The sequence below is a fragment of the Enhydra lutris genome, unplaced genomic scaffold, assembly GCF_002288905.1.
Source record: "Enhydra lutris kenyoni isolate GAN:26980312 unplaced genomic scaffold, ASM228890v2 scaffoldscaffold24, whole genome shotgun sequence".
NCBI classification, from domain to species: Eukaryota; Metazoa; Chordata; class Mammalia; order Carnivora; family Mustelidae; genus Enhydra; species Enhydra lutris.
The window spans coordinates 6,597,649-6,623,541 of record NW_019154108.1 but is presented as its reverse complement, the minus strand read 5'-3'; the positions used below and the strand labels follow the sequence as shown (position 1 = coordinate 6,623,541).

The following is a 25,893-nucleotide window of genomic DNA, read 5'->3' as shown; positions in this document are numbered from 1 at the left end:
AGAAATTAGGACAGCTTTACAGAGTTGGATGAAGTCCTGACCAACGCCATGAATGACTCATTGACCCATGTGGGCTAGAGATAAGATTAAGTCTTAGGAAGGCAGAGGAAGGCTTGCCCCATCTTGGATTAAGGTTTCTTAGGCTTAAACACAGCACTCAGAGAGAGTGTCCTATGCCTTGTCTGATGTTTTGTCTCTGACCCAGATTTCATAAAGCAACTCAGGCTCTCAGACATTCCAGGAACAAGCCTAAGAGAAAAGGGGAGGCACATGGGGAAGAAATGCAGTGTCCCTGCCGGTCCGTTATGCCGACGGCCGACAGTTAAAACAGCAGAGCCCGGATTCTCGAGGTCAGCTTCACCCGTGAGTGGCCTCAGTCCAAAATGAGTGAGCAATGCCGAGGGAACCCAGAAATAAGAAGTGTGGTAATAGCTCTGTTTTTTCGAAAATCTGAGCTGTGATAGAATAATCTTAACAATTAAGCTATAGAAAAATGCCTGGGTGGATCTCAGTAATGTCATGTTGAGCAAGAAGAGGAGGTTGCAGAAAATGTCCTGTGAATGCTTTATGTATATATAAATATATAATTTAAATAACATATAATTTAAAACTAAATCAGTGTTTGCTGAAGTGTGCTCAATATTGCCTATATCATTTATTAAACTTCTCCTCAAAAACATGGGAAAGTGTATTTCCTGCATGTACTTATATCTGATATTAGTGTCTATCTCTAATGTATCAATAGGCTTTCCGTGTAATAAGAAAAAGCCAAATCCTCAAAGAGGGAAAATGAGCAGTCATGAATATCTAATTTGCAGAAGAAAAAAGACTCTCAAGTCATCAGGAAACATTTAGTCCTGTCTTTATTCAACAAAGACGTCCTCAGCATCTTCTGTGTCCAAGTATGTTCTAGGCAAGGGGACTCACGGGCAAACGACACAAGCAAAATGTCCGGCCTCGTGGAGTTGGAGTTCCAGTGAGGTGGCAGGGGGAGAAAGTGAGCTCATCAGCTGCTTACATAAACGGATACGGGAGTGGTAGGTTAGGAGGTAGAAGGTTGTGTAGAGGAGGATAGTGGGAAGGGGGCGCTGGGGGCAGGGGTGGAATGGGAGGTGTGGCTGAGAGCATGGGTCTGAAGGGGATGTGGCCCCCGTTTGAGAGCAGTTGGGAAGCAAGGTCCACGGACAATGACATGGGCAAACAAGGCCTTTGGCCTTTACCGGAAGTGAGCTGAGATAGGAAGCAGTTGAAAAATGGGAAGTTTGAATATAATGAAATCTGATTTAAGTCTTAACTGAGTAACCCTGACTGCTTTGCTGAAAATGTTCTCTCCAGAGTATAAGCAAGGCACACTCATGCTTAAACTCTGTGGAATTTGGTTACACAGGTCAGAGGACTTGAAAGGTGCACAGCCCCTCATTCAGCAATGACATTTTGGGAAATTGTCAAATACCTGAAAAATGAACCTACAGCCATACATAAGTGTTTCCAGAAGTACTAGTAAATAATTGCAGGACGAAGAATATAATCCAAGTGTCCAACAGTAAGCACTCATTTAAATCAATAATGAATGGATTATCATGAAATAATTTTTCAGGATGTCACAGAATAACACTTACTGATAGGAAGTTAGCCAAATGCAACTTTAAAGGATAAAGCTCATAAGATAGCATAGGTAGTACCGTTTTAAATAAACACATGCACATAAAGTTTTGACATAAATACAGATACTCGTGTGTATGTTTGTAGATGTATATATAAGGGGAAAACCCAGACTGTGTGCCAAATATGGCAGAAGTGAGATTAGAATGATTTTTTTCTTTAATATTTATTTTTTTCTGAATCATCTGAACTTTTATAATGAGTGATAGGATTTTTAAAATTAAACTCCTTCAGCTTCGAAGTAAAAGAATCTGTGTGCGTCATTTTTAATGGTGATACATTTCCTTGAACAAGTACACATGAATCCCTTGCCCCACTGTGTTCCTCTCTTCTGCATCATGAAGGCTGACATCTCTGCATTTCATGCTATTTCCTTGGGTTACACTCTCAGAAGTGCAAGCACTGGAACAATGGCCATGAATGTTTTAAGGCTTTATTACTCATTGTCGAAATCCTTTCCAGAAAGACTTCACTGGTTATGTTTGCCCACCCACAGTGCTATTAAACTTCTCTATGGCCAGAATGAGTTGTCATCGCTCTGTAACATATCTGCTTTTCCAATGAGTGGAAAGTGATTTCCGTAGCAGGATATTAAAATGGAAATCCAGCTGAAGTGTTAAGATCAAGCAGTGCTATTCTAGACTGACACACAAACTGTCACCCTAGCTCTGTCATCTCCCATGGAGGGCGTGAAAGGGTAAGATGTTAGCTTAAAGACCAATTTTGTAGCTGTGAGGATGTCAGGAGTTATTGGCCCCATCAGCGCCAAGTGGGAAAAATGAGTGGGGACGCCCCTCATCTCGAGACCCGTGACAAAGATTTCAAGGGCTTTCTGAGAGTTCTTGACAGGAGTCATCTGCTCGTGGGGACACAATGGATCATGAACTCCAGTCCTTGGAATTACAAGGGGCAAGAGACAGGCTATGTAGTTCTGGGTGGAGGAATGAAAACAAAGCGGCTGTGTTCTCTGGTCTACTTCAGGGCAAAGAGTGCATGAGCGTTTCTCTCGTGTATCATAGAAGCCGTATGTGACAGAGAGTCCTGTCCTAGGGAAGAGCCTGGACAGGCAAACACACAGCAGAGAGAGGCCGGAGGTAGAGTCAGCCCCTACAAGGGCACTGCAGGTGACAGATCCCCAGCAATGGAGGGACGCAGTTTCTCCGAAGCATCCCATGAAGGAATATGAGAAATGTGATCAGCTTTAAAACTGCCAAGACCAGAGAATGGCAACACTAGGTCACCGCACTGGTATCCGTCAAGCAAGAATGGCCACAGCCCCCCTCCTCTCCTTCCTTCCTGTACTCCAGCTCTAGAAGGTCAAAGGTCTTGGTCATCAACACTCGCTGAGGACACAGAAGAACAAGGTGGATGAAGAAGACAGTCCCGCTTCTCTCACCCGCAGAGGCTGGGAGAAAGGGGGAGACCTTAAGACTTTAAACCAGGCTTGGATTTTGGGCTGTTCCTTGGGAGGGACATTATTTAAGTTGGGTCTCTTGGAATTACCTTGACGAGCAAGACTGTGGATGCTGCTTGAATTTTTATTCAGGAACTGGGGAAGGGTTCTCTCACACAGTAAACTTGAAACAATTATAAAGAGGGTTTCGTGACAATATATATTACATTTTATGCATTTTGAGAATTTGCATTTTGAAAATTACTAATATTAGTGGAAAAATAAAATTCCCATGATTATAGAAAGACGTGTTCTCAGATCATCTCCTGGGTTCTTAGCGTCTGTAGTAATGTTAGCATCGGTCCATGGTTGGCTTTCTCCTTGGCCTTGGCCTTGGCCTTGGCCTTCGTAAAGGAAACTTTATAGGACAGAAGCTGAATACACAGCATCAGTGTTTGCAGAGATCTCAGATTTTCTGTGTGAGATATTTCATAAACTGAGAGTTGCACAGCTTAGGACAATGATGGTAATTATAAGGACACCCCCAGAACTAACCGTACAAAAAGTGATATTTGACTGTCCTCATCTAGCAGATTCATTCAGCATCCAAAATAGATAGCTTATTGTGAATTTCATGAGACTCAAATATCACATATTCTGGAAAAATTGCAAAAAGTGTCCTGGAAGTCAGGACTATACCGGAGGGCTCTGAATGTCTTGATTTTGTCATAAGAGTTGCTAATAATCCCGAAAGAACTAAAGAAATGTGATTTTTCAATGGCAAATCCTCCTCTCTCCCTCTGGCACCCATCCCATTTATCTATTGCCCAAGTGGGCTTTCCCTGGCAGCAAGGATATGGAATCCTATGAAAAATGGAACTAAAAGGTAGTCATATTATAGTGAGATGGTAGTCATATAATAGGGAAGATGTTATAGTTTCGTCTCTCCTAGTAGCAAAACAATCAATGATGGTGAAATGTAGCAAAGGAGATGCCAAGAAGCCTTCAGTTGAACAAGAATATGGAAATCATTGAATGTGCCAATGATTCCCTGTCATTCAATTCCTTTCAACACAGTGCTGTTACTTAAATATCTAGATGTTTAAACTCATTCGGTATGTTTTTTAGAGGCCTTATTTTTTCCCTTATTCACTACAACTAAACAGTTACCAACATTCTAAACATATCTATTTTCTTACCATTACCACTATGCTTGACTTTCAGTAAAAATGTTACCCATTATTTATTTTTGTCAAAAAAAATATAAAGAAAGAAAAAATATATGTATATATAAAGACAGAAAATTATGACTGGAAAACGTGATAGAGACCAAGATGTCATGATTTATAATGCTGGGTTTTTTTTGTTTGTTTGTTTGTTTGTTTGTTTTAGTGAGTGCCTCCAGTTAATAAGCAGGCAAGAAATGATTGATTTTTTTTTTCCCCTTTCAGCGGTTTACCTCTGCAAGAGAACGATGCAAAACAAGGCGAGGCTGGAATTGGCCGACTATGAAGCTGTAAGTATTAAGGATTTTCTGGCAAAGAAAGTCATAAAATGAGCAGGAATAAGGCCTACGGTTGTTTCTGGCGATTCTGTTGACTTTACACCCCCAGATTTTAAGGACCAGATTTCTAGGATCAGGCATCAGAATGGCTCAAATCCCTGACTGCTTGCTTTGTCTCATCATTCACATTGGAGATGGTGAACTTGTAGATGCTCAGACTCACAGGAGAAGGGAGAAACGTGTTTTTCTAAACTCAAGTGTGGAAATCTTAGATGTGTCCTCTATATAGTGAAGACTCCAAATTTAGAGAAATAAAGTACATTTACTTTGAGTAAATCATTTTTGCAAAACAGAAAACATTAATGTGATGCAATTTGTTCAGACAGTTGCTGTGTTGTGATTTACTGGCTTTGAAGAACTGACTAGAAGCGGTAGTAGGCTACTGGGGGTTTACATTCTTGTCAAGAACTGGATAGACAGATGGAATCATTAGTAGAAATGTATTGCTTTCCTGTTCCTCACTACAGTGGGCCCAGAAGAACCCAATGGATGAGCCTTGAGCACTTTTTTTTTAATACAAAGTAATTTTTGTATTTTAGATGTTTACTTGTGGTCGCTAAAGTCAATGATTCATAAAATTAGTATTTGTGATAGGTTTCTGTCTTTCCTCTGAACCATTAATATGAAGACGAGATACATTCCATGACCATGATTTATCATTCAGAACCAGAGTACACTTACTACTTCAGAAATTCTGTGGTTGTTTTCTTGATAAATTTATACAGTTGATAAATGAGAAGTGAGTAGCGAAGACGAGCACCAGAACGTATTAACCTGTGGTATATTTTTCAGGAGAGCCTGGCCAGGCTTCAGAGAGCCTTTGCTCGGAAGTGGGAATTCATTTTTATGCAAGCAGAAGCACAAGCAAAGTGAGTCCTTGTGAGTCTTTTGGAAAATTTGTTCAAGTTGTGGCCTTTTGTCCAGAGAGGTGCTACAGTTAACCTGACTTATTATTCACTGTTACGATGTTGACAGAGTGGACAAGAAGCGAGACAAGATTGAAAGGAAGATCCTTGATAGCCAGGAGCGAGCGTTCTGGGACGTCCACAGACCTGTGGTAAGCAAACGTGCCGATGTTCTCTTCAGTTCATAATCTGAGCCTTTGGAAACTGAAGGATGCCTGAAAAAGTGAGAGTAGCCCCATCACTCTGCCCCAAATCTTGGTGATTTCATTAAGAAAAGACTGCCATTTTCGTGTCACATAACCAGAATTCAGTAGTGTAATGTTTAATTTATAAAGCTATGCATTTCCCCACCACAGCATCACTCTTGGCCTTTGAGGTCCCTGATACTTTACTACCCTTGAAAGAAACAAGACTGCAGCAAAGAAGTCGTATGTAAACCATGCGACTCCGAGTAACTAATAATGAATGTCCTTGATTAATCCCGGAAAACTTTGTGCAAGGAATTCCACACTGTCGATGCGCATCATAAGAGATCATGTCTAATCTCACATATTTCTATTTTGATATTATGTGTTTGTTTTCTTTATATTTCTTCAAATACACACAGGACATTAGAAAATAATATTTACATAAATATAGAATAAATATCAGGGTCACAGCATGAGGCAAATCAAGACCAATGAGAATATTTTAAGAACTTTCCTCTCAGCTACCTTCAGGATCAGACCAAAACAGGTCTGCTTTCCAAAGACTTCTGTCTATCTATGTGTGTGTTTCAATTTCAGATAGCAAAGCAGTTGTTAAATTCTATGTTGAAATTTTCTCTCTTTGAATTCCCCAAAGATTAGACTTAGAATTAACTGGCTTCCCTGCTCAATATTCCCCTCAAGTTTTGTTGCCCATGGTGAGAAAGGATTATGAGGTTGTGTGGATAATTGTTGCAAGAATGCAAAGCAGGGTTTTGCCTTGTTTGTTTATTTTAAGCGATCTCTAGAAATCCATCCATACATTAGGTTCCTGTGTTTATCCACTTTATGCCCCTGGACATCTGGTGGCCCATCTCCAGCCTTGTTCAGCTTTGATGGCCTTCATCCTTGCGGCAACCTCAGAGAACTCGCACCCTGACTTCCCTGCACGGCCTGCATTCATTCCCTGGCAAACGTGCCAGCTCACAGAGCATGTAAACGGACCCCACCTCAACCTTCTCCTCTGCTCCATGCCCTACGAGTCACTCAGCTGGTCTCAGGCCCTCTCTGCGCCCCTGTTGGAGGCAGAACCTGTTCACAGTTGTTTTTGCTGTTCCCCGTCCTCTCTGTCTCCCTGCAGAAAGGAGCCCATATGAGTCCTCTCCAGCGGTGTCCCCTGCTGCTCACTAGGCTCCTAATCAGAAAATCCTCCTAAGGAGCACCCTGAGGGAGAAACCACCCTGAAGCCAAGGCCTCGATCTCCCTTTACTCAACTTCTAGGTCCTGATGATAGCAGGTGCAGATGTTGAGGAAACTAATCTGTGGGATCTCTCTTGGTCTCAGTCTTTTACTTCTGAACTCTCGGTCTCCTCTACACTTTCCATTTTACTTAGGCTGTTCTTTAGGAACTTGGAATCTGGGTCCGAGTTTTCGGCAATGGGAGCATTACAACAACATGGCCTTCCTTGACGTTTACCACCTAGCTTACCGGGATAATGTGATTGTGTTGACTCTCCTCTTCAAAGGGTCTCTTCTCTGTCAACCTCTGAAACTTTTTGAACTCTCTGAGGGATAATCCTTTGTCCCCAACTTTTTAATGTATCAGTCCTGTAGTCATCTGCCTGCATGATGACCAACTACTCTTTCCATCAAAAGCCATATTTGAACCTCCTAAAACACAGCATGCCTGTGCATCCTCATACGAAAATGCCATTTATTCTGTATTGGTACTTGCCGGACATTTTACTCCATGCAGTGTTGATTAGAACATAGTTCTTGATCCTAAAACTCACCTCCAGTGGAAGCATTTTACAAACATGGTCACAAACACTTTAACACAGATAGGACTGCTCATTTGTTTCCTGGGGGAAAATACGGAGGGTCATTGGGTTTGCGTGACTTGCCCATGTCCACCCAGCTAGTAGTAGTGGAACCAAGCCTGAACCAACTATCTCCTACTCATAGTCTGAGTCCCAAAGGAAGGGAGCCATGGGAAAGGAGGGTGGCTCCAGGCTCCAGTCCAAGAAAGCAGCTGCAGGAAGAGTGATGCCCTCACTCCATTCTGCAAACAGAAGGGATGAAGAGTTCCTAGTAGCGCACATGTGATATAGCTGTGTCTATAGGTGTCTTGTTATAGGTTTATTTTACTCGTACATTTTACTCATGGATTTTGGATATACTTTTTTCATTCATTTTGCTATTTTCAAGAGCCCAGGGTTCAAGCTGTCTTTCAAACACTGTAGGCCACACAGCTGTGATCCAGGGGAGCCTCACTGCCATATGGAGAACAGTGTGGTTGGGTGTGGGACCCGTCCCGGTAGTTTGGGCCACACTAAGTACTTTCTCCTATATTCAGATCAGATCATCTTTGTAATCTAAATACTGTTTCAAGAATAATCTAAGTTTTTTATTAAGGTATAAATAAATCTAGTTGATATAAATTATTAGTACGTGGAAGAGATCACAAAGATTTTTATTTTGGTTTTGAAAAGACAAATCATAAGAGTATGAACTGACTGCTCTAACCCTTAAAATCTGGAGATCGATATTCCCATTAGAATTAAAAAAAAAAACAAAAACCCTCTATTCAAATTTCACAAATTGATAACACAATTTAACTGAAAGGCTTTTAAGTTATAAAATTACTTTTTCCTAGATTGGCTTGACTTCATCAATATATAAAGTATCATTGTTTCAAAAACCAGACATGGAGTTATTTTAATAGTCATATTTGTTGACTCTTTCTATTTTACTTTTCCTCGTACACTCCTACTAATAACATTTCAGTAAAAAAAAAACAAAAAACAAAAAAACAGGGAACAGTTAATCCTCATGACGCTTTTATTAATTCAAGGTGATCTGCTATATTGTGTGGTTTGGGTTGCTTTAATTTCATCTGGTTTTACTCTGGCATTTATTTAATCAAAAATAGGTTGGAAGCCATCAGCTAGAAATGTGGTAGGGAGTCTTTAAAGGTATACTTTTAAAAATTAATTTAAAATATTATAGTATATTATCTTGTATATTGTATATTGCCTTGTATAGTATATATCCATTTGAAGATGTGGAAAATACACGTAATATGAGTTTACTTTTTAAAAAACCATTGGGTCACTTAACACAGCATAATCAGTCAATTGCACTTAATACCATTAGGAAGTAAATCTAGCTTCTCTGAGTATGCCAGTGTCTATTCCAGGAAAATAAATAAACGAAGTCATTAACACCAAGAAGGACTCTTCAGTTGTTAGGGATTCCAGATAGAATTATCAAAAACTAACTACTCAAGAAGACAGTGGGAGAAATACACCAAATTGTAGTAAATGTCAAGGGTAATTAGGAATTTGTGTTAATCTGTGTGTTTTATGTTTCAGTATTTTTATGAAGCCCCCTCAAGGGCTAGTGCTTTCATAGTCTATATTAATAGAGTTTTAGAGACTAGTTTAATTGAAGTAAAAATCATGCTTGTCATAATGCTAAGGAACTCAATTTTAGAGTTTTATGCTCAGTTCTAGAAACCATACTTAAAAAAAAAAAGAAGAAGTGTGATTGAATTATAGTTGAGGTGAATAGTGAAGGGTCAAAGTCAAAAATAAGAAGTAAGAAAATTATGAAATTATTAGAGGTTAGCAACCTTAAGGTTAAGAGTACCCAAAAAAGGTATCTCCATATTTTGGAAATTTAACTATGTAGAGTTGGAATGTGGCTTATTAGTTTACCCCATGTTGCATTCTGGGTGGCCAATGTGGAAACAACTGGAAAACAAAAATCTCAATTAAAAAAAAGAACTTATCCCCCTGGGGCAAATAACACATTATATGTTAATAAAAGTAATTAATTAAAAAGAAAAGAACTTATCAGACCCAACACCCAAAAAATAAAAAATCCAGTTGTTAAGAAATGAGCAGAGGGCAATAATAGACGTTTCTCCAAAGAAGACATACAAATGGCTAACAGACACATAAAAAAATGTTCAACATCACTCATGATCAGGGAAATACAAATCAGAAACACACGAGATACCCCCTCACACCAGTCAGAATGGCTAAAATGAAGAACTCAGGAATCGACAGATGTTGGTGAGGTTGAAGAGAAAGGGGAAACACTCTTACACTATTGGTGGGGTTGGAAGCTGGTGCAGCCACTCTGGAAAACAGTATGGAGGTTCCTCAAAAAGTTAAAAATAGAGCCACCCTACGACCCAGCAGTCGCACTACTGGGTATTTATCCATGCAAAAATAGTGATTCAAAGGGGAAGATTTAAGATGGCAGAGTAGGGGGACCCTAGGTGTGTCTTGGACGTTGGATACAACTAGTTATCAAATCATTCTGAACACCTGAGAAATCAGTCGGAGATCTGAGAAAAGGAATGCTGCAAGTCTTCAATTAGAAATATGACCACCATTTGGAAGGTAGGAGGTGCAGAGACTGAATCCAGGGTGATAGAGCTAAAGATACTGCGGTGGGGAAGGAGCCTGCTGAAGGAGGCTACCGCAAGTATTGGAAGCAGAGGAGAGCAAAATTGGAGCTCTTAGGAATCTGCTACAGTGCCATAGGTCCCTGGCTTAAAGGTGCTCAGGTGGGGAAGCAGGATGAAATCTCAGGTGTGACACTGTGGTCGCAGGATCCCTGAGGTCACAAGAAGAATGAGGGCATCAGAGTTCCCAGGTGTAGGATCGGGGAAGCCAGCTGAGAACAGAGTCTAGGTGCAAGGTTTCTGCTCTGTGTTGCAGAAAACTTCAAACCACTGCACAATCGTGCAGCCACTTTCCTGGGAGGGGCCAGCAAAGGGCAGAAGTGTGGCAAGACCCACCCCTTCCCCCAGACGGAAGAGCATGTCTCCACTCGGTAAGAGTCCATAAAATTTGGAATCTTGGAACTCTGTTGTGCCTGAGATTACAACGCTTGGTCACAGGCCGGGTGAACAGAGAGTTCTGATGGAAACTGCGGAGACAAGAGCGATTGATTGTTTTCCTGTGAGGGCTCACTGAACTGTGAGGGGCACAAATTTTCAGCTCCCAGGGCTGGAGAGTGGGGCGCAACCATATTCATCCCTCCCATCAGAGCTGAAAGCTTCAGGGAGTAAAACAGCGCCACCTAGTGGAATCCGGAGCCTCTTGCACTGAGCCCTGTATGTCCACAGGAGGCACCTTTGCCATAGGTCAAGTCCACCTGAGAAACAGCGCAACAGGCCCCTCCCCCAGAAGACTAGCACAAACAACTCACTGTACCAAGTTTAGGTGTGTTAGAGGGCTGCAAAGTTTCAGCTCTTGGGAAAAATAATACATACCATTCTTCGTATTTTTATTTTTTAGTCAAGTAGTGGTTTTTTTTCAGTTATTTTTCTTAATTTTTCCAACTCTTTAAATTTTTATTTTTACTGAAGTTGTGTGTGTATATATATATATTTTTTTGTTTCCTTTCATTGTATTTTATTTTATTTTACACACACACACATACACACACATATATGAGAAGTTTTTCTTTCTTTTTTTGGGATCTAGTTTTTCATTTGGTTTCTTTATCTTTTGTTGTTTGTTTTGGGTTTTTTCCTTTTGTCATTATTGTTATTGTTGTTTTTTCTCTTCTTTTCTGCACAAAATGACAAAATGGAGTAATTTACCCCAAAAGAAAGAATAGGAGATAGTACTCATGGCCAAGGATTTGATCAATTAAATAAGAGGTCTGAACTAGAATTTTAAAAGACTATAAAGATACTAGCTGGGCTTGAAAAAAACATAGAAGATACTAGAGTATCCCTTACTGTAGCAATGAAAGAACAAAAATCTAATCAGACTGAAATTAAGAATGCTATTACCAAGATGTAGTCCCAAGTGGAGGCCACAAAAATGAGGGAAAATGTGGCAGAAGAGAGTCAGTGATATAGAATATAAAATGATGGAGAATAAGGAAGCTGAAAAGAAGAAAGAAAGAAAACTACTAGGTCATGAAGGAAGATGTAGAGAACCCACCAATTCCATAAAGCGAAATAATATCTGGAAAATAGGAGTCCTAGAAGATGAAGACAGGGAGAGAGGGACAGAAGGTTTATTTAAACAAATTATAGCTGAAAACCTCCCTAGTCAGGGGAAGGAAACAGGCATTTAAGTCCAGGAAGCACAGAGAACCCCCTCAAAATCAATAAAAATAGGTCAACACCTTGACATAGAATAGTGAAAATTTCACTATTGAAAATTTCGAAGATAAAGAGAAGATCTTGAAAGCAGCTTGGGACAAGACATCCTTAACCTACAAGCTGAAACCTACATTCTTGAGTAGAGAGACAGGCCAAAAGTAACAAAGACCAGAAAGCAACAGAGACAGTCTACAGAAACAGTGGTTTTACAGATCTTATGATAGCACTAAATTCATATCTTTCAAAAAATACTTCGAATGTAAATGGACTAAATGCTCCAGTCAAAAGAGATAGGGCATCAGAATGGATTTAAAAAAAAAAAAAAAAAAAAAAAAAGGCCCATCAATATGCTGCTTGCAAGAGACTCATTTTAGACTCAAAGTCACCTCCAGATTGAAAGTGAAGGGGTGGAGAACAAATTATCATGCTAACGGACATCAGAAGAAAGCTGGAGTAGCTATCCTTATATCAGAAAACTAGATTTTAAACCAAAGACTGTAATAAGAGATGAAGGACACTGTATCATAATAAAAAGATCCATCCAACAAGAAAATCTAACAGTTGTAAATATTTATGCCCCTACCTTGGGAGCAGCTAAATATATAAACCAATTAATAACAAAATAAAAGAAATTCATTGTTAATAATAGAATAATAATAAGGGACTTAAACAACCCACTTGCAGCCGTAGACAGATCATCTAACCAGATCAACAAGGAAACAAGGACTTCGAATGACACACTGGACCAGATGGACTTCACAGATATCTTCAGAGCATTTCATCCTAAAGCAGCAGAATTTACACATTCTTTCCAAGTGCACATGGAACATTCTCCAGAATAGATCACATACTGGGTCACAAATCCAGGTCTCAACTGATATAAAAAGACTGAAATCATACCATGCATATTTTCAGACACCAGTGCTATGAAACTTGAAGTCAATCACAAGAAAAAAAAATGTGAAAGAAGGTGAAAGAATATCCTACTGAAGAATGAATGGGTCAACCAGAAAATTAAAGAAGAATTTTTTAAAAAAATACGTGGAAACAACTGAAAATGAAAACAGGACAGTTCAAAACCTTTGGGATGCAACAAAGGCAGTCCTAAGAGGGAAGTATACAGCAATACATGCCTTCCTCAAGAAACAAAAAAAATTCTTAAATATACAATTAACGTTACACCTAAAGGAGCTGGATAAAGAACAGCAAATAAAGCCTGAATCCAGCAGAAGAGAAATAATAAATATTACAGCAAAAATCAATGATATGCAAATTTTAAAAAGCAGTATGGTACTGTCACAAAAACATACACATAGGTCAATGTGGCAGAACAGAGAAATGGACCCCCAACTCTATGATCAACTAATTCTTGACAAAGCAGGAAGAAATATCCAATGGAAGAAAGACAGACTCTTCAACAAATTGTGTTGTGGGCCCCTGGGTAGCTCAGTCTGTTAAACATCTGCCTTCGGCTCAGGTCATGATCCCAGGGTCCCGGAATCGAGTCCTGCATCAGGCTCCTTGATGAGGAGCTTCTCCCTCTGCTAGCTGCTTCCCCTGCTTGTGCGCTCTCACTCTCTCTCTCTCTCTCTGGCAAATAAATATACAAAATCTTAAAAACAATTGTGTTGGGAAAATTAGAAAATTAGCCACATGCAGAAGAATGAAACTGGATCACTTTCTTACACCACACACAAAGAAACTCAAAATAGATGAAAGACCTAAATGTGAGACAGGAATCCAACAAAATCCTAAAGGAGAATACGGTAGCAACCTCTTTGTCCTCGGCTACAGCAACTTTTTGCTAGACTCCAAAGGCAAGGGAAACAAAAGAAAAGATGAAGTATTGGCACTTCATCAAGATAAAAAGCTTCTGCACAGCAAAGGAAACAATCAATAAAACCAAAAAGCAACTTATGGAATGAGAAGAGATATTTGCAAATGACATATCAGATAAAGGGCAAGTATCCAAAATCTATAAGGAACTTATCAAACTCAACACCCCAAAAACCAAAAAAATTCAGTCAAGAAATGGGCAGAAGACATAAACAGACATTTCTGCAAAGTAACATCCAAATGGCTAACAGACACAAGAAAAAGTGCTCAACATCAGTGAAATACAAATCAAAAACACATGAGATACCACCTCACACCAGTCAGAATGGCTAAAATTAACAACTCAGAAAACAATAAATGTTGGCATGAGGATGCTGAGAAAAGGGGAACCCTCATACTGTTGGTTGGAATGCAAACTGGTGCAGCCACTCTAGAAAACAGTATGAAGTTTTCTCAAAAAGTTAAAAATAGAGCTACCCTATAACCTAATGACTGCACTATGGGGTATTTAGCCAAAGGATACAAACATAATGATCCAAAAGGGCATGTGCACCCCAATGTTTATAGCAGCAGTGTCCACAATAGCCAAAGAAAGAACCCAGATGTCCATCAATAGATGAATGGATAAATAAGATGTGTACACACACACACAGACACATACACACACACAGGAATATTACTCAGCCATCAAAAAGAATGAAATCTTGCCATTTTCAACAACATGGCTGGAACTAGAGGGTATTATTTTAAATGAAATAAGTCAGATAAAGACATACCATATTGTTTCATTCATGCATGGAATTTAAGGAACAAAATAGGGGAAGAAAAGGAAAAATAAAATTAGGTGAAAACAGACAGAGAGACAAGCCATAAGGGACTCTTAAATATAGGGGACTAAGTGAGCATTGATGGGAGGTGGGTGGAGAATTGGGGTAATTGGATGAAGGGCATTAAGGAGGACAGTTGATGTTATGACCAGTGGGTGTTTTATGCAAATGATGAATCACTAAATTCTACCCCTGAAACCTCAAACCTTTTGACTACCTTTACCCATTTCCTTCATATACACGCACTCCATGCCTCTGGCAACCACTTACCTGTTCTGTGTATCAATGAGTCTGTTTTTTTTTAGGTTTCATGTATAAGCAAAATCATACAATCTTTCTCCATCTGATTTGTTTGACTTTGCATAATGCCCTCAAGTTCCATCCGTGTTGTCATAAATGTCAGGATTTCCTTCTTTTTTATGGCTAAATAATATTTCAGTGTATGTTTAATATATGCCACATTTTTAAAAAGATTTTATTTATTTATCTGAGGGAGAGTGAGTGAGAGAAAGAGAAATGAGCACAAGCAGTGGAGGAGTAGAGGGAGAGGGAGAGGCAGACTCCCTGCTGAGTAGGGAGCCCAATGCAGGGCTCAGTCCTGGAACTCTGGGATCATGACCTGAGCCAGAGACAGATGCTTAGCCAACTGAACCACCCAGGTGCCCCATGCCACATTTTCTTTATTCATTCATCTGTTGATCAACACTTAGGTTATTTCCATATCTTCCTATTATAAATAATGCCACAATGAACATGGGGATAGAGATATCTCTTCAGAACACTGATTTATTTTCCAGTAGATGTACACCCAGAAATGAAGTTGCTGAGTCCTATGGTAGTTCTATTTTAATTTCATGAGGAGCCTCCATACTGTTTTCCATAGTGTCTGTACTAGTTTACATTCCCACCAATAGTGTACAAGGGATACTTTTTCTCTACATCCTCTCTAGGACTGTTTCGCTTGTCTTTTTGATGATAAACATTCTAATAGAAGTGAGGTGATATGTCACTGTGATTTTAATTTACATTTCCCAGATGATTAGTGCTATTGAGCATCTTGTCATGTATCTGTTAGCCATTGGATATCTTCTTTGAGAAAACGTCTATTCAGATCTTCTTCCTTTTTAAAATTGAGTTGTTTGTTGTTTTGTTACTGAATTGTATGAGTTCCTTATATATTTTGGATTTTAACTCATATCCAGTATATGGTCTGCAAATATTTTCTCCCATTCCACAGATTGTCTTTTCATCTGTTGAATGTTTCTTTTGCTGTGTAGAAGCTTTTTAGTTTGATGAAATCCCACTTGTTGATTTTTTTATTACTTGTGTTTTAGGTGTCATAGCCAAAAAAATCACTGGAAGACCCATGGAAGGAGTTTTTCCCTATGTTTGCTTCTAGGAGTTTTATGATTTCAGGTCTGACATTAAGGCTTTAATCCATTTCAAGTTAATTTTTGTGAGTGGTGTACAATACAGGCCTAGTTTCATTCTTTTGCATGTGAATATCTGATCTTCCCAGCATCATTTATTGAGGGGATTATCTTTTCTCCTTTGAGTATTCTTGGCTCCCTTGTCAAATATTAGTTGATTCTACCTGAATGGGGTTTATTTCTCGCTCTTGATTTTGTTCCATTGATCTGTATGTCTGGTTTTTGTTGTGGTTGTTGTTGCTTTTATTAACATATACTATATTATTAGTTTTACAGGTAGAATTTAGGGATTCATCAGTTGAATACAACACCCAGTGCTCATTACTTCAAGTGCACTCCCATCACCCAATTATCCCTTTTACCCACCCACCCCCCAACAACCCTCAGTTTAACATCCACACCGTACTCTCTTGATTACTCTAGCCTTGTAATATTGTTTGAAATTGGGAAGTGTGGTGCCTCTAGCTTTGTTCTTATTTCTCAAGATTGATTTGGCTACGTGGGGTCTTTTGTGGTTCCATATGTTTTATAGGTTTGTTTTTTCTATTTCTCCAAAAACGTCTTCGGGATATTGATAGGGATTACATTGAAACTACAGATAGCTTTAGACAGTATGGACATTTTAAGAATATTAATTCTTCCAAGCCATGAGCACAGAATATCTTTCCATTTATTTTTGTCTTCTCCAATTTCTTTCATCAGCATCTTATAGTTTTCAGTGTACAGATCTTTTACCTCATTAGTTCAAATTTATTCCCTGAGGATTTTATTATGTTTGATATTATTATAAATAGGATTGTTTTCTTTATTCCCTTTTCAAATAATTCATTGTTAGTGTGTAGAAACAGTACTGATTTGTGTATATTTAATTTTTATCCTGTAACTGAATCCTGCAAATTATTGAATTTGTTGGTTAGGTCTAACAGGGTTTTTGTGTGTGTCTGTGGATTCTTTAGGATTTTTTATGTATAATCATGTCATTTGCAAACAGAGACAATTTTTTCTTTCTCTGACTTGGATGCCTTTTATTTCATTTTCTTGCCTGATTGCTTTGGCGTTGACTTCCAGTTGCATATTAGCATTTTATTGCTTTCATTGACACTGACTTCAGAATATATTTTTTTTAATATTTGTCAGATCATGGTCTTGAGGAGCAGAGAGTATATCTTAAGTGCTTAAATGTTACATTTTATAGGGCAAAATTTAATGTGAAATTTTGAATTGAGTAATTGAGAAATTGTGGAAGTATGAAGTTTGCAAAGGATTTTTCTAAAGGGTGGTTGCACATTTGGAATACAGAATTTGTTTTAGGGTGCGCTGAGTGTGACAACATAACATCCAGATGGAAATGCCAGTAGTTATAGATGTAGGACAAAGTTTGAGGGATGTTTTGGGGTTCTCATATGAATTTTGAAACTCATTAACTTAAGGGTAATTGTGGCCCAGATGCAGGAGCGGTTTGTCAGTGGAAAGCGACAGGGGCAAGGAGGATTCGTTATCAATTTGAAAGATTTCTTAATCTTTCTTCTTCCTTACATATAGTCCCATAATTCAGGAAGAGTGCTTGAACTCTCTATACATTTTTTTTCTTCCAGTAAGTCAGTATGAAACAGTCTGATGAAGTGTGTGTGTGTGTGTGTGTGTGTGTGTGTAAAAATTTATTAAAACATGCAATTCAAGGGTGTCTGGGGGGAGGAGGTGATTGATCTGCATAAGAATAATGCATATTTGGTTAGGTCTGAGTGATTCTGACTGAGATCCAATAAATAGAAAGGAACAATAAGGTTTTTGAAATCATCCTAGAGGAAAAAAGGAAATCCGGTGGACGGTTCTTCAAAATGAAACAGTGCTGATGTTCTGGGTCTGAGGGATGAAAGACAGCCATACTTGCCCCCCACAGCCCTTCTGTGGAGCCAACTTATGGCCTTTAAACTGATTTTGTTTTTATCTTGTTTTATTTGTTTTTTACATTCCTTCAGTTTTATTGAGGTATAATTGACAAATAAGAGTATAAGATATTTAAAGTGTAAACATGGTGATTTGATTTGTGTATACATTGTGAAAGGATTCCCCCTACCAAGTTAATTAACACTGACTTATAGAGTTAATCGAAAGAACTGTAGGGAACATAGGCCATTTTAAGTCTGGGCATATTCAGATGTGTCCGTTGTGAGGTAAAATTGGGCACATATAATGTGTCACCCTTCCACTAAACTTGGAAATTCACAGTTGCCCAGTGGGAGCTCCAAAGTTATACTTGGAGTGCACAAGACCACAATCGCAAATACTCCTGCAGACATCCTGTGGGACACACCAACTTGACACACTTTGTTGGGGAAGAGGTAGGGAAACCTGGTGCAAGGAAAAGGGACAGGTATCTTTTAAACTTCTAGTAAAGTATAAAATACATATAGAAAATTGCATAAAGCATAAGTACTCAATGAATTTTCACAAATGGAACCCAGCCATGTAACAAGCATGCAGATTCAAAACAAAACAAAGCAAAGCAAAGCAAAGACAGAACATTACCAGCTCCCCAGAGCCCTCCTCGTGACCATTCCAGTCTACTTCCTCCACCAGCTTGCCTCCTTGTAATCTTTATATAAATGGAAATGTCAGGTGCACTCTTCTGCATTCGACATCTTTGTATGAGATTTTTTTCATATTATTGTGTGTAGTTGTCATTTATCTCCATTACCATATAATATCTCATTATAGAACAGTGTTAAATTACCTTCCATGTGGCTAACTTCATCATCGCATCCCTAATTCTGATACTCAGTTTATAGCTTTCACTGATGTTATATTCATGCTTCAACTTTAGTTCTTTCCGACTTTTAATTATCACACAAAACCATCAATTTAATTTCTTTAATGTTTAGGTTCAATAGTGATACACACCACCAAATAAAATAGGAAAACAAGGTAAATGATACCATGTTACATATAGCAAAACAGTAATCTTCTAACAAATATAGAACTTGTAAATCAGTGAGAAGAAGTCGAAGAAATAAAAATATAATGAAAAATGCTTATATATTCTACCATCAAGCTTGCAAATATTTTTAAAAAGGTAATACTGTACCATAATGAAATAAATGGTATTTATTTCATACTGGTATAGTACATACTGGTATAAATACCATTTATTTCATACTGTTACCATTTATTTCATACTGTCTTACCATCTTAGGCCCAAAGGTCAGTTATTTGGTTGTTGTGGAGGAGTAAGTAATAGATGGGCATGTACTTGGATAGAAGGATGGACAGACAGTTCCACAGGTAGTATTAAAATTAGACATTAATGGGTATGTACATATATAGTAAGAAAAAAACAACAGTAGTTTTGAAAAAAGAATCAAGACTTTCAGTCCAGCATACAAAGACCTTGAAAGCTGTACTTCCATTCTCATAACAAGAAAAAGCTGAAAATGAACCATCATTCTTAGACCCATCAGGGAATGCTGTCTCAGGGCAAACCAGTGTCTGTTCTCAAAACTGGAGAGGCAGATCAGTGGTTACAAGAAATCACCAACTGACCTGAGCAGAATCACAGAAGCAGGAGCCTCTACAGGAACCCATCTGGGGGAAGAAGACTTGAGCTCTCACTGACACCTTGCTGGAGGCTCAGTGTAGACAAGCTCAGCAGTGACCACTCCAGGGAACTCCAGTGTTAGTGGCAGGAGCCACACTTTTGTAAGTTTTACCTCCAGAAGATCTAGTAGGTTCACACACTGCAAGGATCTGAGAAAAATCCCCTCCTGCTTCTCACAGAGGAAAGGGAAAAGGAACCATTTTTAAATATGCCCAGAACATTCTCATCTTCATAAAAAGACTTGCCTTCAAAAGAAACTGTTTCCAAAGAGCCAAACTGACCAAGGTTTTACAAAACCTAATCAACATGAGGGAAGGGAAATGCTCAACTCCAGCCCCTCGCTAGCCTTCCTACCTTACCAAGAGAAAGACCTTGTAAGTGTCACAGCCCAGGGGCCATGGGCCCCCTAAAAGACCAAGACCTAATCGTAGCCATAGAATGCTTCTTCTCACCCAGGCATAACCACCACATCAGTAGGGCTCCTAAGTGACAACAGGGGATTACAAGGAAAGAAACTGCACATCTCAGGTCTTGTTTAAGATGCATGGGTTGTCTCCCTAAGACAACAGGGAAGATAAAAAACAAGCACCTCAGAGAAAATCTTAGTCTCTGATAACTACAGAAACAAAACAATAAACACAGCCTAACCCCCAGTCACATAAGCATAAACCACACACTGAATGCCTCTTTACCTCAATTCCTTTTACCAGTACATCTTGTCTGGGCTTCAAGAAAAAATTGCAGATATAGTAAAAATAATGATAGTAGTAATAATAATAATAATAACAACAGCAACAAAATCAGTTTGAAGAGACAGATCAAACACTAGAATCAGACTCAAATAGGTCAAAGATATTGAAATAATCAGATGAGCAATTTGAAAAAAAAGTGATGAATAAGCAAAGACTTCTAATGGGAAAAGTGGACAACTGGAAAGAGCAGAAATGTGATATAAACAGGGATAGGGAAGCTAAGAAAGAAAAACAATCAATCATGGAACACTACATCAAAAACTAACGAGGTACTGTAGGGTGACTAATGACATAATAAAAAAAATTTTAAAGGAAAAAATTTTTAATTAATTTTATGATGGTTAAGGTTAAAAAAAAGAAAAAATTAAAAGTAAATGCTAGAAATAAAAAATAAGTTAAAAATACCATAACAAAAGTGAAGAATGGCTTTCATAGAGCTCATCAGTAGACTGAAATGGCCAAAGAAAAAAATCAATGGGCTTCAAAAAGTATCCATAGCAAATTCCAAAACTAAATTGTAAAGAGGAAAAAAAGAATGGAAAAAAAAAACCAACAACAAAACATAATATCCAAGAACTGTGGGGTATTAAAGACACACTATACTTGTAGTGAAAATGCCAGAAAGAGAAGGAAGAAAGAAAGGAAAGAACTGAAACAATGACCATTTGAACCAACAATGACTGGGAACTTTCAAAAGTCAGTGCCAAACCACAGAGCCAGGAAGCTCAGGGAACACAAAACAGAGTAAATACCAGAAAGCCTGAACATAGATATATTGCATTTAAACTGCAGAAAATCAAGACAAAGGGGAAATCTTGAAAGAAGCCAGAGGGGAAAAACTCCTTACCCTTTTAGAAGAGCAAGTAAAATAATTACATCAGACTTCTTTTCAGAAACCATGCAAGCCTGAGAATGGGGTGAAGCAGTAAGTGTTGGTATAGCTAATTTGGAAGACAGTTCTGTAGTTTCCTACAAAACCGAACAAGCTCTTACCAAATGATATAGCAGTCACGCTCCTGGTATTTGCCCAAATGAGTTGTAAACATGTCCACAAAAAACCTGCACGTGAATGCCTATAGAAGCTTTATTAACAATTGTCAAAACTTGGAAACAACCAAGATGTTCTTCAATAGGAAACTGTGGTTCATACATTGGAATGTTTTTCATTAATAAAAGAAATGAGCTGTCAAGCTACAAAAAGATATGGTTGAACCTTAAATGCACAGTGTTAAGTGAAAGGAGCCAATCTAAAATGCGATGTACTGTAAGATCCCAACTCTGCGATATTCTGAAAACAGCAAAACTGTACAGCTAGGGAAAATACAGGTAGTTTTTAGGGGTTGAGGGAGAGGCAGGGAGTGGTGAGTAGGTGGAGCACAGGAAAATTGGAGAGCAATGAAACTAATCTGGAGGGTATCATAATGGTGGGTACATGTCATACCTTTCTCAAAACCCATAAAAATTATAGCACGAAGTATGAACCCTAATGTCAGCTATGGATTTTAGTTAACAATGATGTATCAATATGGGCTCATCAATTGTAATAAAAGTACCATACTAATGTAAAATGTTAATAATGGGGCAAACCAGATGGTAGTGGGCGAGAGAGCATATAAGACATCTCTGTACCTTTTGCTCAATATTTCTGTAAACTCAAAGCTGGAGGAAAAAAAGTCTATAATTTAAAAAAAAAGCTCAGATAAAAACATTTTTATTTATTTTTTTCATGATACAGGTTTTATTAGACAGTAATAAATGACCTTTTCCCAACAATAGCTAGCCTCTCAAGATCTTAGGAACCTTGCTTCCAAAATTTTTTTCTTTCTTTTCTTTTTTCAGTGTTTCAAAATTCATTTTTTATGTACCACACCCAGTGTTCCATGCAATACGTGCCCTCCTTAATACCCACCACCAGACTTACCAATCCCCCCACCCCCTCCCCTCCAAAACCCTCAGTTTGTTTCTCAGAGTCCACAGTCTCATGGTTCGTCTCCCCCTCTGATTTTCCCCAATTTGCTTTTCCTTTCCCTCTCCTAGTGTCCTCCATGTTATTCGTTATGCTCCACAAGTAAGTGAAACCATATGAAAATTGACTTTCTCTGCTTGACTTATTTCACTCAGCATAATCTCTTCCAGTGCCATCCATGTTGATACAAAAGTTGGGTATTCCTCCTTTCTGATGGCTGAGTAATATTCTATTGTATATATGGACCACATCTTTATCCATTCGCCTGTTGAAGGGCATCCTGGCTCTTTCCACAGTCTGGTGATTGTGGACATTGCTGCTATGACCATTGGGGAACAGATGGCCCTTCTTTTCACTACATCTGTGTCTTTGGGGTAAATACCCAGTCATGCAATTGCAGAGTCATAGGGTAGCTCTATTTTTAATTTTTTGAGGAATCTCCACACTGTTTTCCAAAGTGGCTGCATCACCTTGCATTCCCACCAACAGTGTAAGACAGTTCCCCTTTCTCCACATCCTCTCCAACATTTGTTGTCCTGTCTTGTTAATCTTTGCCATTTTAACTGGTGTAAGGTGGTATCTCAGTGTGGTTTTGATTTGAATTTCCCTGATGGCTAATGATGATAAACATTTTTTCATGTGTCTGTTTTCCATTTGAATGTTTTCTTTGGAGAAGTGTCTCTTCATGTCTTCTGCCCATTTTTTGACATGATTATCTGTTTTGGGGGTGTTGAGTTTGAGGAGTTCTTTATACATCTTGGATATCAGCCCTTTGTAGTATCATTAGTGAATATCTTCTCCCATTCTGTGGGTTGCCTCTTTGTTTTGTTGACTGTTTCCTTTGCTGTGCAGAAGCTCTTTATATTAATGGAGTCCCAAAAGTTCATTGTCGCTTTTGTTTCCTTTGCCTTTGGAAAGGGGTTTTAAAAGAAGTTGCTGTGGCTGATGTCAAAGAGGTTACTGCCTATGTTCTCCTCTAGGATTTTGATGGATTCCTGTCTCACATTGAGGTCCTTCATCCATTTCAAGTTTATCTTTGTGTATGGTGTAAGAGAATGGACGAGTTTCATTCTTCTATACATAGCTGTCTAATTTTCCCAGCACCATTTATTGAAGAGACTGTCTTTTCCCCACTGGATAGTTTTTCCTGCTTTGTTGAAGATTAGTTGACCATAGAGTTGAGGGTCCACATCTGGGCTCTCTACTCTCTGTTCCATTGGTCTATGTGTTTGTTTTTGTGCCAGTACCTGCCAGTACCATGCTGTCTTGGTGATCACAGCTTTGTAATAAAACTTGAAATCAGGCAATGTGATGCCCCCCGTTTTGTTTTTGTTTTTCTTTTTCAACATTTCCTTAGTAATTCGGGGTCTTTTCTGGTTCCATACAAATTTTAGGATTCTTTGTTCCAACACTTTAAAAAATGCTGCTGGTATTTTGATCAGGATGGCATTGAAAGTATAGATTGCTCTAGGCAATGTAGACATTTTAACAATGTTTATTCTTCTGATCCATTAGCATGGAATGTTTTTCCATCTTTTTGTGTCTTCTTCAGTTTCTTTCATGAGTGTTCAGTGGTTCCTCGAGTACAGATCCTTTACCTCTTTGGTTAGGTTTATTCCAAGGTATCTTATGGTTCTTGATGCTATAGTAAACAGAATCAGTTCTCTAATTTCCCTTCCTATAGTTTCATTGTATAAGAAAGTAACTGATTTCTGTACACTGATTTTGTATCCTGCCACATTACTGAATTGCTGTATGAGTTCTAGTAATTTGGGGATGGAGTCTTTTGGGTTTTCCATATAAAAGATCACGTCATCTGTGAAGAGAGACTTTAACTTTATTCATTGCCAATTTAAATACCTTTTATTTCTTTTTGTTATCTGATTGCTGTTGTTAGGACTTCTGGTACTATGTTGAACACCAGTGGCGAGAGTGGGCATTCTTTTCATGTTCCTAATCTCAAAGGGAAGGCTGTCATCTTCTCCCCATTGATAATGGTGTTTGCTATGGGTTTTTCATAGATAGATTTTATGAAGTTGAGGAATGTTCCCTCTATCCTTGTACTTTGAAGAATTTTAATCAGGAAAGGATCCTGTATTTTGTCAAAAGCTTTTTCGCATCAATTGAGAGGACCATGTGGTTCTTCTCTCTTTCTTTTTGATTTATTCTATCACATTGATTGATTTGTGAATGTTGAACCACCCTTGCATCCCAAGGATAAATCCTTGCATCCCACCTGGTCATGGTGGATAATCTTTTTAATGTACTGTTGGATCCTGTTAGCTAGGATCTTGTTGAGAATCTTGGCATCCATATTCATCAGGGATATTGCTCTGAAATTATCCTTTTTGATGGGGTCTTTGCCTGGTTTGGGGATCAAGGTAATGCTGGCTTCATAGAAAGACTGTGGAAGTTTTCCTTCTGTTTCTATTTTTTGAAAGAGCTTCAGGAGAATAAGTATTTTTTCTTCTTTAAATGTTTGGTAGAATTCCTTAAGGAATCTGTCTGGTCCTGGACTCATTTTTTGGGAGGTTTTTGATCACTGCTTCAATTTACTAGATATTGGTCTGTTCAGATTGTCAGTTTCTTTCTGTTTCAGTCTTGAAAGTTTATAGGTTTCCAGGAATGCTTCCATTTCTTCTAGGTTGCTTAACTTATTTCTGATGATAATTTCTGATGATTATTTCTATTTCCTTGGTATTAGTCATGATCTCTCCCCTTTCATTCATAATTTTGTTAATTTGGGTCCTCTCTCTTTTCTTTTGGATTAGTTTGGCCAGTGGTTTATTGATCTTATTAATTCTTTCAAAGAACCAGCTTCTAGTTTCATTGATGTGTTCTACTGTATCTCTAGTTTCTAACTCATTGATCTCTGCTCTAATCTTAATTATTTCCCTTCTTGTGCATGGGGTTGGCTTAATTTGTTGTTGAATTTCCAGTTCTTTAAGGTATAAAGAGAGTTGGTGTGTTTGGGATTTTTCAGTTTTTTTGATTGAGACTTAGATGGCTATGTATTTCCCCCTTAGATCCACCTTTGCCATATCCCACAGTTTTGGACTGATGTGACTTCATTCTCATTGATTTCCATGAATTGTTTAAGTTCTTACTGGATTTCCTGGTTGATCCAGACATTCTTGAACAAGATGGTCTTTAGCTTCCAAGTGTTTGAATTCATTCCGAACTTTTTCTTGTGATTGAGTTCAGTTTCAAAGCATTGTGGTCTGAGAATATGCAGGGAATAATCTCAATCTTTTGGTATCAGTTGAGACCTGATTTGTGACCCAGTATGTGATCTATTCTGGAGAATGTTACATGTGTGCTCGAGAAGAATGAGAATTCTTATGTTTTAGGGTGGAATGTTCTCTATATATTTATGAGGTCTATCTGATCCAATGAGTCATTCAAAGCTCTGGTTACTTTGTTGGTTTTCTGCTTAGATGATCTGTCTGTTGCTGAGAGTGGCATGTTAAGATCCTCTACAATTAGTGCATTCTTATCTGTATGACTTTTTATTTTGATTAACAGATGGCTTATGTAGTTGGCTGCTCCCATGTTGGGGTCATAAATATTACAAATGTTAGATCTTCTTGTAGATAGACCCTTTAAGCATGATGTAGTGTCCTTCTGTGTATCTAACTACGT

General features: G+C 38.4%; 1 protein-coding gene across 1 annotated transcript in view; it reads left to right on the top strand.

Annotated features, from left to right (window-relative positions):
- The window catches only part of LOC111150746 (regulator of G protein signaling 7), a 511,256-nt gene that overhangs the window by 429,475 nt on the left and 55,888 nt on the right, over positions 1-25,893 (top strand). Inside the window, exons 7-9 of the mRNA XM_022508325.1 lie at positions 4,507-4,571; positions 5,412-5,488; positions 5,595-5,676. Coding sequence (XP_022364033.1) covers positions 4,507-4,571; positions 5,412-5,488; positions 5,595-5,676 — 224 coding nt within the window. The remainder of the gene's footprint in view (positions 1-4,506; positions 4,572-5,411; positions 5,489-5,594; positions 5,677-25,893) is intronic.